This window comes from Acanthopagrus latus, chromosome 24 (genome assembly GCF_904848185.1).
Source record: "Acanthopagrus latus isolate v.2019 chromosome 24, fAcaLat1.1, whole genome shotgun sequence".
Taxonomy (NCBI): domain Eukaryota; kingdom Metazoa; phylum Chordata; class Actinopteri; order Spariformes; family Sparidae; genus Acanthopagrus; species Acanthopagrus latus.
In genome coordinates this window covers 2,564,908-2,579,276 of record NC_051062.1, presented here as the reverse complement: position 1 = coordinate 2,579,276, position 14,369 = coordinate 2,564,908, and the positions used below count along the sequence as shown (strand labels likewise).

The 14,369-nt window shown below is 42.6% G+C and overlaps 1 protein-coding gene and 1 long non-coding RNA gene across 2 annotated transcripts; both read right to left on the bottom strand.

Moving 5' to 3' along the window:
* Positions 1–897: 897 nt before the first annotated feature.
* Positions 898–4,426, bottom strand: LOC119015551. Its single transcript, XR_005073386.1, has 3 exons — positions 4,265–4,426; positions 1,778–1,972; positions 898–1,175 (listed from the first exon to the last, which is right to left on the bottom strand). It is a non-coding gene; the product is annotated as an uncharacterized LOC119015551 (long non-coding RNA).
* A 753-nt stretch (positions 4,427–5,179) lies between these two features.
* On the bottom strand, positions 5,180–12,944 carry LOC119015655 (sodium/myo-inositol cotransporter-like). Its single transcript, XM_037091872.1, has 5 exons — positions 12,881–12,944; positions 10,120–10,982; positions 9,794–9,989; positions 9,165–9,292; positions 5,180–9,074 (listed from the first exon to the last, which is right to left on the bottom strand). The coding sequence occupies exons 2-5, from the start codon at positions 10,757–10,759 to the stop codon at positions 7,813–7,815; spliced, it is 2,226 nt and encodes a 741-aa protein (XP_036947767.1). The 5' UTR covers positions 10,760–10,982; positions 12,881–12,944; the 3' UTR covers positions 5,180–7,812.
* Between the last annotated feature and the right edge of the window lie 1,425 nt (positions 12,945–14,369).

The window sequence follows — 14,369 nt, the reverse complement described above, 5'->3', positions numbered from 1 at the left end:
CACACTGTGCGCCTGAGAGCGTACAAGTGATTACATTTTCCCCGTTCCCTCTGGTGTTCCCATTTAAGGCCTGCACTGATGCGGCGTCTGCAGATTTGCTTTGCCAGCATCATTGTTGTGTTTGCTTCGCCTCTGATTTACACTTTAACGTGGACCTTCTGCTCTTTGTTGCCTTCTCTTCCATAATGGTTTAGTTATGCTGGCCCTTTGTAATAACTGTACACATTTGAGTTATGTTATTGATGATGTTTTACACTGCTCTGTGTAACAATTTGTAGGTAATCAACATGTATTATTCACTGTTTTACTGGCCTTACGTGAACAGATTGTAAGGTGACATGAAAAATGAGACCCTCCTTCCCCTTTCTGTCTGTTGTCTGTGCTGGACTCTGGATTTCTTTGTGAAGGACTTGGGTCGGATTTTGTGCGACAGTCGAAGGATGTGACTTAATCCACGTTGCCTCAGCACCTCTGAGAGCAACAGTAGCTGGTTTAGAAATGGAGTCTGCTGACATCAACTGAGCTTCCAGCACAACACACAAGTTGCACAGAAAATGTCATTTGATTTAAGGGCCATTGTTCCAGCAGTAAAATAGCTCTTCAAAGCAACATTATGCTGACTGTTTGACTTCACTCCACTGTATGCAGTTTTCAAGACATCACACTGTCACGATGAAGTTTTGTTTGCAGTGAGCACCTACATCAAACTGTAACACACCTGGGATTTCTATGTACCACAGTGGTGTTCCACTTAGCAACTTTAGGTGGCGCCACATCACACAAAACATTTGTCTGACAGCTGTAGTAACTCCTTACTTGTCAAATTACATTTTTATATCCTTCTTGTTCTGGTTACTTAATATATCATTTATATATATACGTATATATACATACAAAGAAGAGTTTAGCACAGCCTTTTTTATCTGCAGCAGTTAAATGCAACATACACATCAGTGCAGCATGCATAGTAGTAAAATACTGACAGGGAACATTTCACTGCACAGTGAGAACTTTTAATACTTTGAGTAAATATTGCTGGTTAGGGGTGAACATATTCCCCACCACAGCTCCCAGCTACCTACAGCCCAGCACACAGTGCAGTGCAGTGCGTGAAGGGGAACTCCTGGGCCTCTGGCTGACAGTGGCTGTGTGGAGGTCAGGAGTAAGGCTTCCCCCTAGTGATGGAAATAAGTTATGACAGTTTAAATAAATAAATAAATAGATGGATAGATAGATAGATAGATAGATAGATAGATAGATAGATAGATAGATAGATAGATAGATAGATAGATAGATAAGTACTCATCAAATTCTCTGCAAACAGAGCCAGAACATTCACCATGTGACACAAGTACTGTCATCCAACTTGTTTTTAAAGACTGTATAATCTACTTCATACATGATATCTGTCCTTTGTAATGTGACACAGGCACAAACAGAAAAACGACACCTAGTCTGTTTACTCAGAACGCCCACAGGATACATTAACAAAGTTTGACTTAACCCTCTGCTTTCTAATTTGAGACCTCTACAAATAAAAGTTGTTGTATTCCAGTACACCTGTACAAAAAGAGACCATTTGACTAAAAGTCAAGGGTAACCTTTTCATATAAGGGTTATATTCAACCATTTAGCACTCTCACTGTTGAAGTACCAGTGGAGTTAACTGACTCTTAAATATGAAACAGGGGCACCTGTTTGTTGTTGCCTCATTATCAGTCAGTTGGTGAGGGAAAAAAAAACATAGGACAGGAAGCCATAAAAAGTCCCAACTCACCACAACAAATGCACCAACCTTAGGTTGCCACTAGTCTGAAAGAACCTGGGTCGTCTTAACTCCATTGGCTCCTCTGGGTTGGAGGAGGCCTCTGGGGAAGAAACAGGGGGATGGCTGCATGGTGGAGTGCCCCCTCTGGTTCGGAGGCACCACTTCTCGTCTCCCCTTCTCCTGTTCTCTCAGTCGACTATCAATCTTTATGTTGAGGGCAATAATGGGCATCAAGGTCAGAGGGATGTTCGGTGGAAACCATATGGTCTTTTATGGATCAGGGCGTCTGTGGTGGAAGTGGTCGAGCAGATAAGAAGTACAGAACTCAGTGGCACGATCAAGGTACTCTGCAAGTGTCCTGGTGGAGATCCATGCATGAGTGTGTCGATGAAGATCTACAGCTGGACCCTCGTCAAGGTGCTTGATGTGTGTCTAACACTGAAGTCGGTGGACGTTTTTTACCTGATGTCCAGCTTTTTACGTGAATTTGCTGAGCACCCTGATGCAGATTCAAACGCATTTAGTTATGTAGCCATGTGTTATATAATGACAAAGGAATTAACTTGTACCTCGCAGTGTCCACCCAACACCTGCATTATAACACTACTGATGATAGGCAATATGTTAAGGGTTATCTCCGCTCAGACATAGCAACTCCTAATTTATACTAGAGAGGCTGGGGATGCAACGTTTTGAACCATCTTGGCATTGATTAGGCTGGAATTCAATGCTTCTGGATGCATTATGGGAACTGTAAAAGTCAGAGTGTCTGCTGCCTCTGCTGCTTCGATTCCCTTTTCCAATCTGTTAAGTAGCTGCGCTGGTACGACGGAGGCAGCATTTGCAGCGTTGAGGTTTGCTGCCAACGACTGGCACGCCATGATGGAGTCTACCACTGAGAAATTCCAAGCACGCTCCGGGAAAGGTTTTAAACTATGACACACAAGAGTCGTGCAGCACACGTCCCACGTAGTGATTTCCGTGGTTAATAGTCGGTTCACACTGGGTCGCTAATTTTACCCGCTCTCCCTCAAACCGCCACACAAACAGGAAGGATGTGTACCCAGCGGCCTAGTCAAACGGAATATAAGCTGCTGCTGAAGAGCAGTCAGATATTAATAATTTTTTCTTTCATGATTGATTCTCACTGAGGAGTGCAGGTTATAAATGATAAAGTGCTGGATCACAGCTAATACGGCAGTGTCCTCCATTATGGATTGTCACTGTTAAACTCCAGAATAGAATATAGATTTTGTTTCAAATCAAGGTCCTTGTATTAACGATTTTTCCAACAGATAACAGAGTGCGGTAGTAACCAGTTGTGAAACCTGGAAATAAGTTAGCATTGTTACACACCAGGTTAAGGTCTGAGGATATTTTCATGTTTTGTTCTACAACATTAAATCCAACAGTAAATACCACATGTCTGAACCATTGAATTAATCTCACTGATGTTATTGATGATGCCAGCGCATTGTTCAGCCATTCTGCGCGAAGGGTGGTTGTCAAAACTTTTTTGAGCGCGTTTCCAGATTCAAATGATTTGTCAGAACTACTGAGAACATACTTCCAACAGAGATTTAAGTTACAATGTACACACCTCCACATATCATACATTCAAAGTATCTGACAGTTGTTAACTTAGTTTCCCATTCTGTTACTAGACTATTACTCATCTCAGCACATAACAGGTAAAACTGCTTTGACGGCCTTTGCACCTGTATTCGGTTTTGATAGATTCCAGCCTTGTTGGATCACTATCAGTTTACTAAAAAAACTTCCTGATATCAGTTTAACTGTGTACCAGCCTGTATTGATAGATTACCATCTCGAAGACACCACCGAAAAAAGAATTAATTCTTGTCATTCATGTCAGGGAGCTTGTTTGGGGCGAGTAACTTTCCACGCTCAGCCTGTAACTTTCCACTGCAGCGGAGGACGTTGTTAATGTCATCATAACTGAATGAGCGCGCGACGTTTCCCCGTTGTGGTGCCTTATAATTATATACGCGTCACATACCTCGCTTTGAGTGAAAACTTTTTCACATGCCATGGCCTGCTGGTTCAGGCTATGGCTTTGTTTTAAGGTCACCTGCTCTAGATCAGGAGTCTCACTTTACTTACTGCATTTCACTAAAGCTTTTCTATCTCAAAGGGGAAATGAATGGCAAAATATAATGAAAACAACAGCGTTTACTTCAATACATGTCATAGCATCGCGTCAGTGAAGGGTAAAATGGAAGGAAAGGGTTAATGGAAGGAAATATGTCAGTGGTAATCTTGCTGGGAAGAGATGGACCACTTACTAATATTAGCTGTCACTACACAGAACTCAAAATTAACCATCATTTATGCTCAGCAGATCTGTGACAACCAACCGGTAGGTCCACAAAACAGTACAGATGGATTCATAATCCCAACTTTGTATAACAGGTTGATCAAAAGAGAAACAATGTAAAAGTTGGGCTGAAATGAAAAAGTCCTTTTAGATCACACCTGTGGTCACATTGCATGGCTGTCTCGTTCAGCCATGCAGCATAAGTGGTTCCATCAGCGACGTCAGGCCCAGATTTCCAGGAGTCAAACCCGGCTAATTCGATGTGCGGCTGAATGGTAGGAGGCGTGTCTGAAGACTGCACTGTTATCATTCAATAGCCCTTATGTACACATCTTGTTGGAGGCCGTTCAGTGGACCAGATCGACCAGTTTGGTTTGTTTTTTTGATATCCCTGGAGAGATGACACATCGGCTCTGATAACTGCTGTGCAGGGAGGCAGACCACGTGATACAAGAACCGGTCGGCAAGAACATTTAATGTCATGACGTCTTCAAGATGAAATTCAAATTCAGTTACTTTTTGTCAGTGGTAGAACACAATTAAGTGCATTTGCACAAGTGCAGTCGCTCTGTAGAGTATAAAGGGTACTTGTAATCCCATTTCACGCTACTTTCTTGATTTCATGCCTTTGAAATCTCCTACATCATTTCAATAGCTTCAATAGTCATCTAGCAAATGGTTTGCCAGCTGCAACATAAAAGGTGCAATATGTAATTCATTCCCCATATAATACAATCTAAATGCCTCTGAAATGTGTCATTCTGTATCATGTATATTTTTGCTGTTGTTACTTGATGAAAATCTTTGAATTCAGGGCTTTTTAAAATATGTTACTGAGTGTTTTTACATGCGGTGTACGTACCTTTGCTTCAGCAACAGATCTAAATACTTCTTCCACCACTTCTTTTTTGCAACAGCAAATGAACCTGTACAAGCACTTTGCAGCCAATCAAACTGTAATGAAGGTAATCCGTATTACTCCAGTGAAATTATAAAACCTCTTAGAGCGCTCAGCAGTGAGCAAGATCTCAGGTTGGACGCACATCAAAAGAAGAGAAACTGATCGGGGTATATTCATCTTCTTTTTATTGTGTGTCAGATGTGTGAAGACAACGTAGAACCAGCACTTCTCTTTACTGCTGACAGAATCCTCACGAAAGCCACATTGAGACATATCAGTCACGTATCTGGCTTGACTAAATCAGTTCTTCTGGCATGGAATGGATTCTAAGCTTCATTTCTTTTTTTTTTTTTACACGGTGTTAAAACATTACAATAGTGTCATTATATTTCATTGGATCAAAGACTCCTGATATCAGGCTTGATATCAGTCTGTACAAATTGACACCATAATTCATTACTGTGTCAATAAAAAGAACATGTGTTTGTTTGTGCACTACCTGGTGTGTTGAAAATGACTTTCAAATGTAGAACACTAAGAAGACAAAACAAACACACAACATTCCAGTCAAACAATAAGGCACAGTCACAGTAAAATTCAATTAATCAATACAGTGAAAACACGCCAATAAGGGCAATTCAAGAATATATTTTCATCGCTGTACAAAAAAAGGACATCATATGTCACACCTGAATGACCACTATGACTTCATCAAAAAATATCTGTATGCTATTTGTGCCAATCATAAGTCTATGACTCCACATTATTGTAAATGGTGGCAACCTCAAAGGTTTAAATAAAGGTTTGAAATAATCTAACTACATACAGGATCCAAAGATGGTGCAGATTGATTCAGTCAAATGAGAACTGCACACTTATTAGATCCATGATGGTAACACTGCACACTGTGCGCAAATTGCCCAGACTGCATTTATGTGCCAAAATGTCCCTATTTGTTCAACACAGTGTTTTTTATATAATATTTTATATGAGTTTTACAAAATATATTCAAGGTTGCGACGGTGCGCTGAACTCAGATAGACATTAGGCCGAGACTGCAAATTCCATCATTACTAATAATACATGTCACTGGCAAAATGGATAGCTGGGTATGAAATGAATAAGGTGCATTACCCAAATAGTACTAAATCAATATTCAGTTACATTGGATGAGATGTGAGGAGACACTTAGGTTGTATACTATTTATACTGGATATTCTTCCTAGTTTATCAGATTTTGGTGTCAGCATGAAGGATTAGGCATAAGTTCCAAATGGCACACATTTATGAATCTCTTTAATTAATTGCAGGCGACAAAATTTTGTTGTTGTTGTGTAGGCTAAAGGCAAAATACTGCTGTTCGTTTTTGCACACATAAAAAGAGAATTTCTAGAGAGCATGTAGTGCAAATTATTATTATTAAAAAGTTGCACTTATTGTATTTTGAGAAAAAATATTGCTTAAATTCAAATGTGGTGTCTGAAATGTAAAAGAAAAACAAAACAAATCCTGGATGACATGAAGAAGTAATCTAGACTTAAATCATACCAGCTGCTTGCTAGCCAATCTTGAGCTGTAAAAAAAAGCGCTTACCAACACTTGTCACATTCACACACGCATTCAAACCCTGCCTGGTGCCATCCTGCTCATCAGGAGCATTACAGAGGAAAACTAAAGCACCCCCAACACACACACACACGCACAAGTCGATTGAGCAGCCTTGTGGAGATATTTGGGGTTCAGTTTCTGCCCAAGGACACTTTGAAAGAGTAGCTGGGGATCAAACCACGACCCTCTTATTAATGGACAACCTGAGCTACGGCACTGATTATTACTATAGATCAAGGGATTGTTCAACCACAGCAGATAGGGGTTTGTGGGGGGAAATGTGTATGTAATTAATCAACACAATAATTTCATTTAATTCTTCCGAACGTATGATCCAGTTAAACTGATCATAAGACTAATGCCTAATGTAGTTTAAGACTACCTTCACCACAGATATCCTCTCAAAGAATGAGGTTGTTTGTGTGAGGGAACAATATAAAACGTCTAGGACACTCTGTCTTCATAAGGTAGGATGTCGTAGGTATCCTGTATAAACATTAGGCCCGATAAAGTAAGGGTGAGGGCATGGTGACATCTGCTCTATTAGTTTATATCCCTCATGGTCTTTTTGTCTGTTTGTGTAAACTCGTAGGATGGCCTTCAATCTATCAATGGCAGGAGACTTACTGTCTTCTACCCACTTTCTTTCTACTCTTCACTCGGCCAGAGGTGAGAAGCTCCGCAACAGCTTGTAGGGTAACGGGGGGGGGGGGGATGCCTGTACTATAAATGCTAAATTCTATACCATTTTGAAGCCTGTAGAGTAGCGTCACCTGCCTGATCGAAGTGAAAAGTGGCAATGTGTATGACAGGAAAACCAGAGTAATAGAGACACACTATTACTGTGATCAGTAGCATAAAATACAAGTCCAGACCAAATAATAAATCACCTCCAGGTTATCAGCACACAGTATATAAAATATATTTCAGGATATAAAAAGTACTTTTTTGTTCTATTAAAAAAAATATTTTTAAGGGGATAACAGAACCCTTTACAGTTCACAGAAATGGCCTTTTTTAAAACTTGGTCATTTGCAATTTGACAATGCATTATAGAGAAAACAGCTGTTTTCCTTTTCAACATACACTTTTTACAATAAAAGTTTAGAGGAAAAAAACTAATGGAATCTCACCTACAGACCGCTCATGCTTGTGGGTCATGGACACATATGGCCAACTGCTTGGGATTTACCAAGCCTATAAGGAGAAATAGATAAAGATGAAGATGGCGACAGAGCTAATAACCACCAGTCCTATGTTCAGGATGATTCTGGTTCGTGGAGGTTCATGGAGAAGCTCATCCATAACCTTCTCCTGTTCCTCGAGGGTGATGGCCTGAGCTTTGGATGGCTTGTCCTGGAAGCCACACAACCACACTAAAGCTTTCATACACCACCCACTCTCCACTCCTCCTCCTCCTCCTCCTCCTCCTCCTCCACCAAAGCAGCCCTCCTCTTCCTCCTCCCCATCCCTCACTCCTTCCCCCTCTTGCACCATTTCAAGGTCAGAAATTGGTGAGTGGCAACCATTCTGGTTTGGACCATGAGTTTTTATGCCACTGGTGGTGATCACGTGACCATTGCTTGGTGGAGCATTTTCACGATTGGCCTCAATGTCATTACGCTTGTCTGGGTGGTCTAGACACTCATCTTTACCAAGCAAACTATTTCCATTTAGGACTGAATGGTTTAGAGGCTTCAGCGCTGTTCCGTCTCCTCCAGTTTTCTCTTTTTCTTGCTGTTCTAGCCTCTTTCTCTTGTGTAGCCCCCACAGAGTCGTGGTTCTGATTTGCTCTCTTCCGGGTGGAAGAGTGCAGAGGCTCACAACCACTGCCACCAAAGCCGTCACCCAAAACAAGACCACGGCAACATACATGAAATGAACATCTTTGATGAAAGACGGCCTCTCGTCAGGCTGGCTGCAGTGAGGCTCGCGGTAAACAAACGCCAAAACGAGACGCAACGTTCCAAGGGTGAACCCAACCATCCCACCCCAAAAGGCACCCGTCTCATTGCAGCGGCGCCACAGGACGCCAAGCAAGAAGAGTGCAGCTATTGGGGGAGTCAGGTAATCTGATACTTCTTGGATGTAATAAAACATCTGGCCCCCCTGCATCTCGATGATGACTGGCACCCAGGCGATGCTGATGACCACCATGAAAACCACAAACAACCTGCCGACGATCACCAGCTCCCTGGACGACACCTCCTTCCGAAGCATCTTGTAAATATCCAGCGTGAATATGGTGCTCGCTGAGTTGAAAATGGAGTCCAAATCACTCATCAGCGCTGCGATCATAACAGCCATCATGAGCCCGCGAAGGCCGATGGGCATCACGGACATGACGAGCCGTGGGTAAGCCACGTTGCTACAGCCGGCTGCAGAATTGCACACCTCCAGGCAGTGTTCTGGGCTGATACACGCCAGCTCATCAGCAAAGAGGATCCTGGAAATCATCCCTAGAATCGTGACGATAAACAAGTCGTGAAATGACGCCAAAGTTAGGATTTTCAGTGTCAAGTCAATCAAACAGTGAATGTTGGCTCTACCTGGGATGACAATGATGAACATGGGGAGGATTTTCAAAATGCCAGCCATGAGAGTAGAACCTTTGGCATGGGCAATGTTCTTTGCTGCCAGAACCCGCTGTACAATCACTTGATCTGCACACCAGTACCTGGAACACACAATGGGGACACTTACAGCAAACAATTAGTTTAAATTACAATCAGTTTTGTATTGTAGGAATATAGTTATGACCCTGGTTCTTTCCCCATTCCCTGTGCTGTTTTTAATAAGTCCAAAGACTTGTTTTTTGGAGTCAGAGATCAGGTATATCATTAGTTTTGTGATCTAATTTAACACTCTAGTGTAGCTAGCTGCATAAATCAAGGTTCAATTCCTGTTAATGAAACAGATGGATTATATACATTTAGGGATATATACAGGATATAACATAATATGGATGATAGCTCTTACACCATCTCAAACATAATAACCAAAACTGAAGGTCCTTGCAAGCATGCTAATGGAAATCTAATCAATGAATTTTCACCATTGGTTTGTACCTGCCTGGCACTGGCTCAAGAAGTAAGGCCAGGTGAGTTAGGGAACCATTAATATTTTAAACATAGACCAGTCAGTAGGTCAGTCTCTGTGAAAGACTTTGAAAAATTACCAGATAGAGGCAGGAGTCTGGCCCAGTAAGAAACCGGGCCAAGGCAGGTCTGGATCCCCTGGACCTCGAAGTATCTTCAGAGAATCTGGCTTTGGGTTTAGGTGGCGGCGGCAGGATTCAGAAAAGTTCAGGTTGGGGGAAGACAGCAAGACGGCAGTGACGTTTGGATAAGCCTGCATGTACTTGGTCCAAACACCTTAAAATGACATGGCAGGACATGGTTTAATGGTTTAGCATACTGTATACTATGTAGATCCAATTCTAGGTTCATTAATCACATGGTATAAATGGTTCAACTTCAAAACACAAAGGAGATAAATAAAGACCTTCAAGTCCTCCCACTTTAGAGAGGCTGATGCCTGTAAGACAAAGGGCTCCGGTAATCATGAGGAAGGCCTGGACCGTATCAGTGTAGATGACTGCGACCAGACCTCCAGTAACTGTCAGCAAAGCTGTCATCGCAATGAGGAGGATGATTGACAGATAGAGGTTCCAACCAAGGGACTCCTGAATGAACAAGGCTCCGGAATAGAGGTCCACGGACAGCTTGGTGAAAATATACAGGACGAGAGACAACGCAGCAAAATACACCTTCAGTCGCCTCCCGCCGTACCGCTTGGACAGGTACTCTGGCATGGTGTAGACACCGGACTGAATATACACAGGGATAAAAATCCAGCCTAACAACTGAAGCAATAATAATGCATTTAATTCCCATGCAGCCACACTTAAGCCACTAGCAGCGCCTGATCCAGCTAATCCAATGAAGTGTTCACTTCCTATGTTGCTGACAAACAGAGAGGCTCCGACAGCCGCCCAGTTCATGGAGCGTCCAGCGAGGAAGTAGCCGCTGACCGTGCTCCGATTGGCTTTCCACATGGCGAGGAAGCCGATCGCTAGCACCAGGACGAAGTAGATTGCCACGATGGTGATGTCCGCCACTTCCATGGTGCCGGCGGTGGCCATGTTTAAGGACTTTGTGGCTCTTTTTCATAAGACAAGCACTGCAGTGTCCAGGTGCTATGCCTTCAGACTTTATATGAAGTTATGAGCCTCGACGTATATAACGGGTGTGTGTATAATGGTAAGACACTTGCAACATGGAAATCAATACAGATCCTTGCTTAGTAAAAAGCTGTGCATTGTCTCTATATTTTGAATGAGGGAGCCAGAGAGGGTCACCAGGATCCTGCAAGAAACAAACAAAGTTAATCTTTTGAATGCAATGCAAAACATTGTGTAGTAAAGTTTAAGACCTTAGCCTACAATTTCCAAAGCCTCTATAAACTGTAGCACCAGGGTCGCTGCCTCTTTGGCAAGCAATTTAAAACATTCTCAACAAGAGATCTTCTCTGTCAGCAATATACTATGAGTAGCCTTGATTCTGGACTGTAGTATGAGGGCCCTGCATCAGGGCTGCTGCTTGTGGTGCTCATGTTTGTTGGCCAGCAGAGTGCTCTGGTCTGTGGAGGATGGCTGAGGTTGGCTGTCTTTGGAAAATCTGAACGTCCCCACACAGCTTCATTCAGTCTGTTTTAGCTCCGCGCAGGCAGCATGAAAATGTTTCAGTGTAAACAATAGCATCAGTGAAATATCCACACCAGCATACATCGGTCCACCGCGTTTCCCGTAACAGGGTTTACCCGTTATACTACTTACATCAGAGTCAATATTGATTTAAAAATAGCGAGAACAACACCCACCAACTTCTTGAGGACTTTTTTTTTTTTGTTGCAGTGACAATATTATATGAGGGTATTACAAAAATGAAAGGGAAATTCCACTCAATAATGATTCTTTTCACTCTAACGGAAGTGTTTGGGGTTGGTAAAGAAATGACTCACATTAGAATCAATTCATAAATGTAAAAAAAAAAAAAAAAAAAGTAATTCTAAAACTTAATTAATAACGTGATACTGATGGAATAAAAACACTCTTTCATTCAAGACATGAACAGCATGGGATTGTGGGAGTTGTTGTCTTTATGTAAAACAACCTCCACTGGAGCATCGGAGCAGGAAATCTATCTCCGTGACTTAATGTACTGTCAGTGTACGACTGAACAACCTGTACAGAAGTGTCTTGTCGTTTTTTGGACATTTTGATGCAGATATTACATGATATATCTTTAATTCTGAGGAAAAGACCCTCCTGCCCAGCCTGCTGCTGCCCTTCGCTGCCCGAGTGTCTCTGGGCTGAGCAGGGAGGACAGGCTGGGTGTCTTCAGGGTGACCTGCAGCCGAAAAAAACCTTGGAAAATCATAGACCCAGACGGGGCTTCTTGGTTTAGGCTGCAGCAGGGCAAACAGTTTTTTAACCACAGGGTTCACCGACAGCCTGGCAGGCTGGGCCTGGTACTCATAGCTTGCAACTTCGGTGTTGCATACACAACTTTCCCTGTACTTCATATGCTTAGCAGACCGTTCTCACTGCGTTTATCAAACCTGTGTAGGATGTTCAAAGTGTTTTGTCACCATTTCCATCTGCTATTTATAGGAAGTTCACAGGAAACTGTTGAAAAGTGGCTGTGTAGTTTTTGCTGAAGCACCTACGTTGTAGATTTTAAAGTTGCCTTGTGGTTAAAATAGTCAGGAGATTACCACAGAGTTCTCAAGTAAAGTCGACTATTGAAAGTTTTAACAACCTAAAATGATCAGCCTTCTTTACTTTGTGATTCTGTGAGCTTTCCTCAAGTTTTTAAAGCAAGATCCCACTTTTCACATTTTACAGTGTATCTGCTTGAGCTCCGTTGCTTCAGTGGGCATTTTGAGGAAAAGGAGGGAGCACACTAACAACACAGTATCTTAAGAGTACATCTAGGAAAAAGCTGGAAAAAAAAACCTTTTTACACAGGTCATGTGGGGATGATATCAGCTTGCACAAAGACGTTTTTTTCACATGTGCACTGAATATCTACACAGGCGCACAAGTTTATTACCAGCTCAAAAACTTTCAAAGGGGCATCGTGTCGTTCAGGAGGGTCCAGCTGTTCTGTAAAGCGCAGACCTGTTGCAGGAATGACTGAACCAATATGTCCCCCCTCTCTCCCTGTAGCTCGTCACACATCAGCCGATACCAGCTTCTTACCTGCGGAGCGGCTCCGTCTCTGTCCCTGTCTCTGCGGTGGGGCCCTTCTCCGCCTTGACGCGCGGGACCTCGTCGCACTGGTGGTGCGTTCACGATCCTCAGCCTAATAACGGCAGCGCGAGCCTCCGCCCACACCAGCGGCACGGCATCGTCACCTGCTGGATGGGAAGGCGCGCCGAGGGTGAGGATGATGAGGATGATGAGGATGATGTGCAGGTGAACAGAGCCATTCATACACACTGAAGCATAATCTCACTTTATGGATATCATATATATTTTTTTCCTTCTCCATTTTTAAATCAAAGGTTGTGGACTGCTTCACTGCTTCAGCATGGGGGTGGAGGAGAGGATGACTGGGTTTTACTTGTTGGGTGAACCGTTCCTGTAAATCTTGAAAGGACGACCTTGTGGTTTTGCTGGTTCAGCAGGTTAGTAAGGTGACATTTATGATGGCATGTGTTTGAACTGCCTATAGAAGAACCCATCAGCATTTAAAGAGAACTCCATCGGGTGGTTAAGTTGTTGGGTTCTCAGCCAGCCAACCAGGGTCCGTCGTCAGGAGCTTACACAATGGCAGCAACCTTTAAATCCAAATTCATGCGTGTCTTGTATCCATAAATTGTGTTTATGCCACATCTTCCTGCTGCTCACAGACATGTACCTCTCTGTGTGATAATAGACAATGGACACTGTTTTACTGTCATTTAACGTCTATTAAATGAGCATTTTTCGACTTCTGCATCTAATTTCAGTTCAACTAAAAAGCAGACTAAAATCAACTTTGCATACTTATCTATACTTAAAGGGATTGTAATCCAGAAAAGATGGATGAATAAGAGAATCTTATGCAGCTGTTGTATCAACTTGCATTGTGTTGCACTTGTAACTCAAGCCACGTCTTGGTTCTTGGAGAAGAAACCCTGGCTAAAGTTTGGGTCAGCCCCAACAGCTCCCATAGGTTCTAAGAATGATTTAGGCTCCCAGCTGTGTGCACCATGAAAATGCCGAAGTTTTTTGTTGTTTATCATAATGTTTTTCAGTCAGAGTTCCTCCGGTTCATTTCACTTGACCATGTTCTGACCCATGATGTGGTGCTTTGGTCAGTCAACCAAAGATCCTGACATTTTGTTTTTCCAAAACTACAAGCTGGACATTTTCCAATTAGGAAAGAAGCACACTGCAGCTTGTTGGAACTCACGTGCCGTGGTACCCAGACATGTATGGATTTACACACACACACACACACACACGAGTACACCCTGATATATGAGAGGCACACACTGACAAACACACGCTCAAACACACACACACTGTTACTTATAAATGTGTGAGTCATGAGAACGTGGACACTGCCTGACTTGGCCATGTGTGTGCATGTCTGCATGAGTGTTGCTGGTTTACATGTTTATATGTAACTGTGTCATTAAGCCTGCGTGACTTTATGTTTCTTGGCTGCTGCATGGATGTATGCAACGTGTTTTTTTTCCTT

Bases quoted from the DNA above. Each gene is read 5' to 3' on its own strand.
- LOC119015655 (XM_037091872.1), bottom strand. From the start codon at position 10,759: ATGGCCACCGCCGGCACCATGGAAGTGGCGGACATCACCATCGTGGCA. The intron at 9,990-10,119 runs GTCTTTATTTAT...TGTCATTTTAAG, and splicing joins TAAAGTGGGAGGACTTGAAG to GTGTTTGGACCAAGTACATG. The intron at 9,293-9,793 runs GTAATTTTTCAA...TGTGTGTTCCAG, and splicing joins CAGACTCCTGCCTCTATCTG to GTACTGGTGTGCAGATCAAG.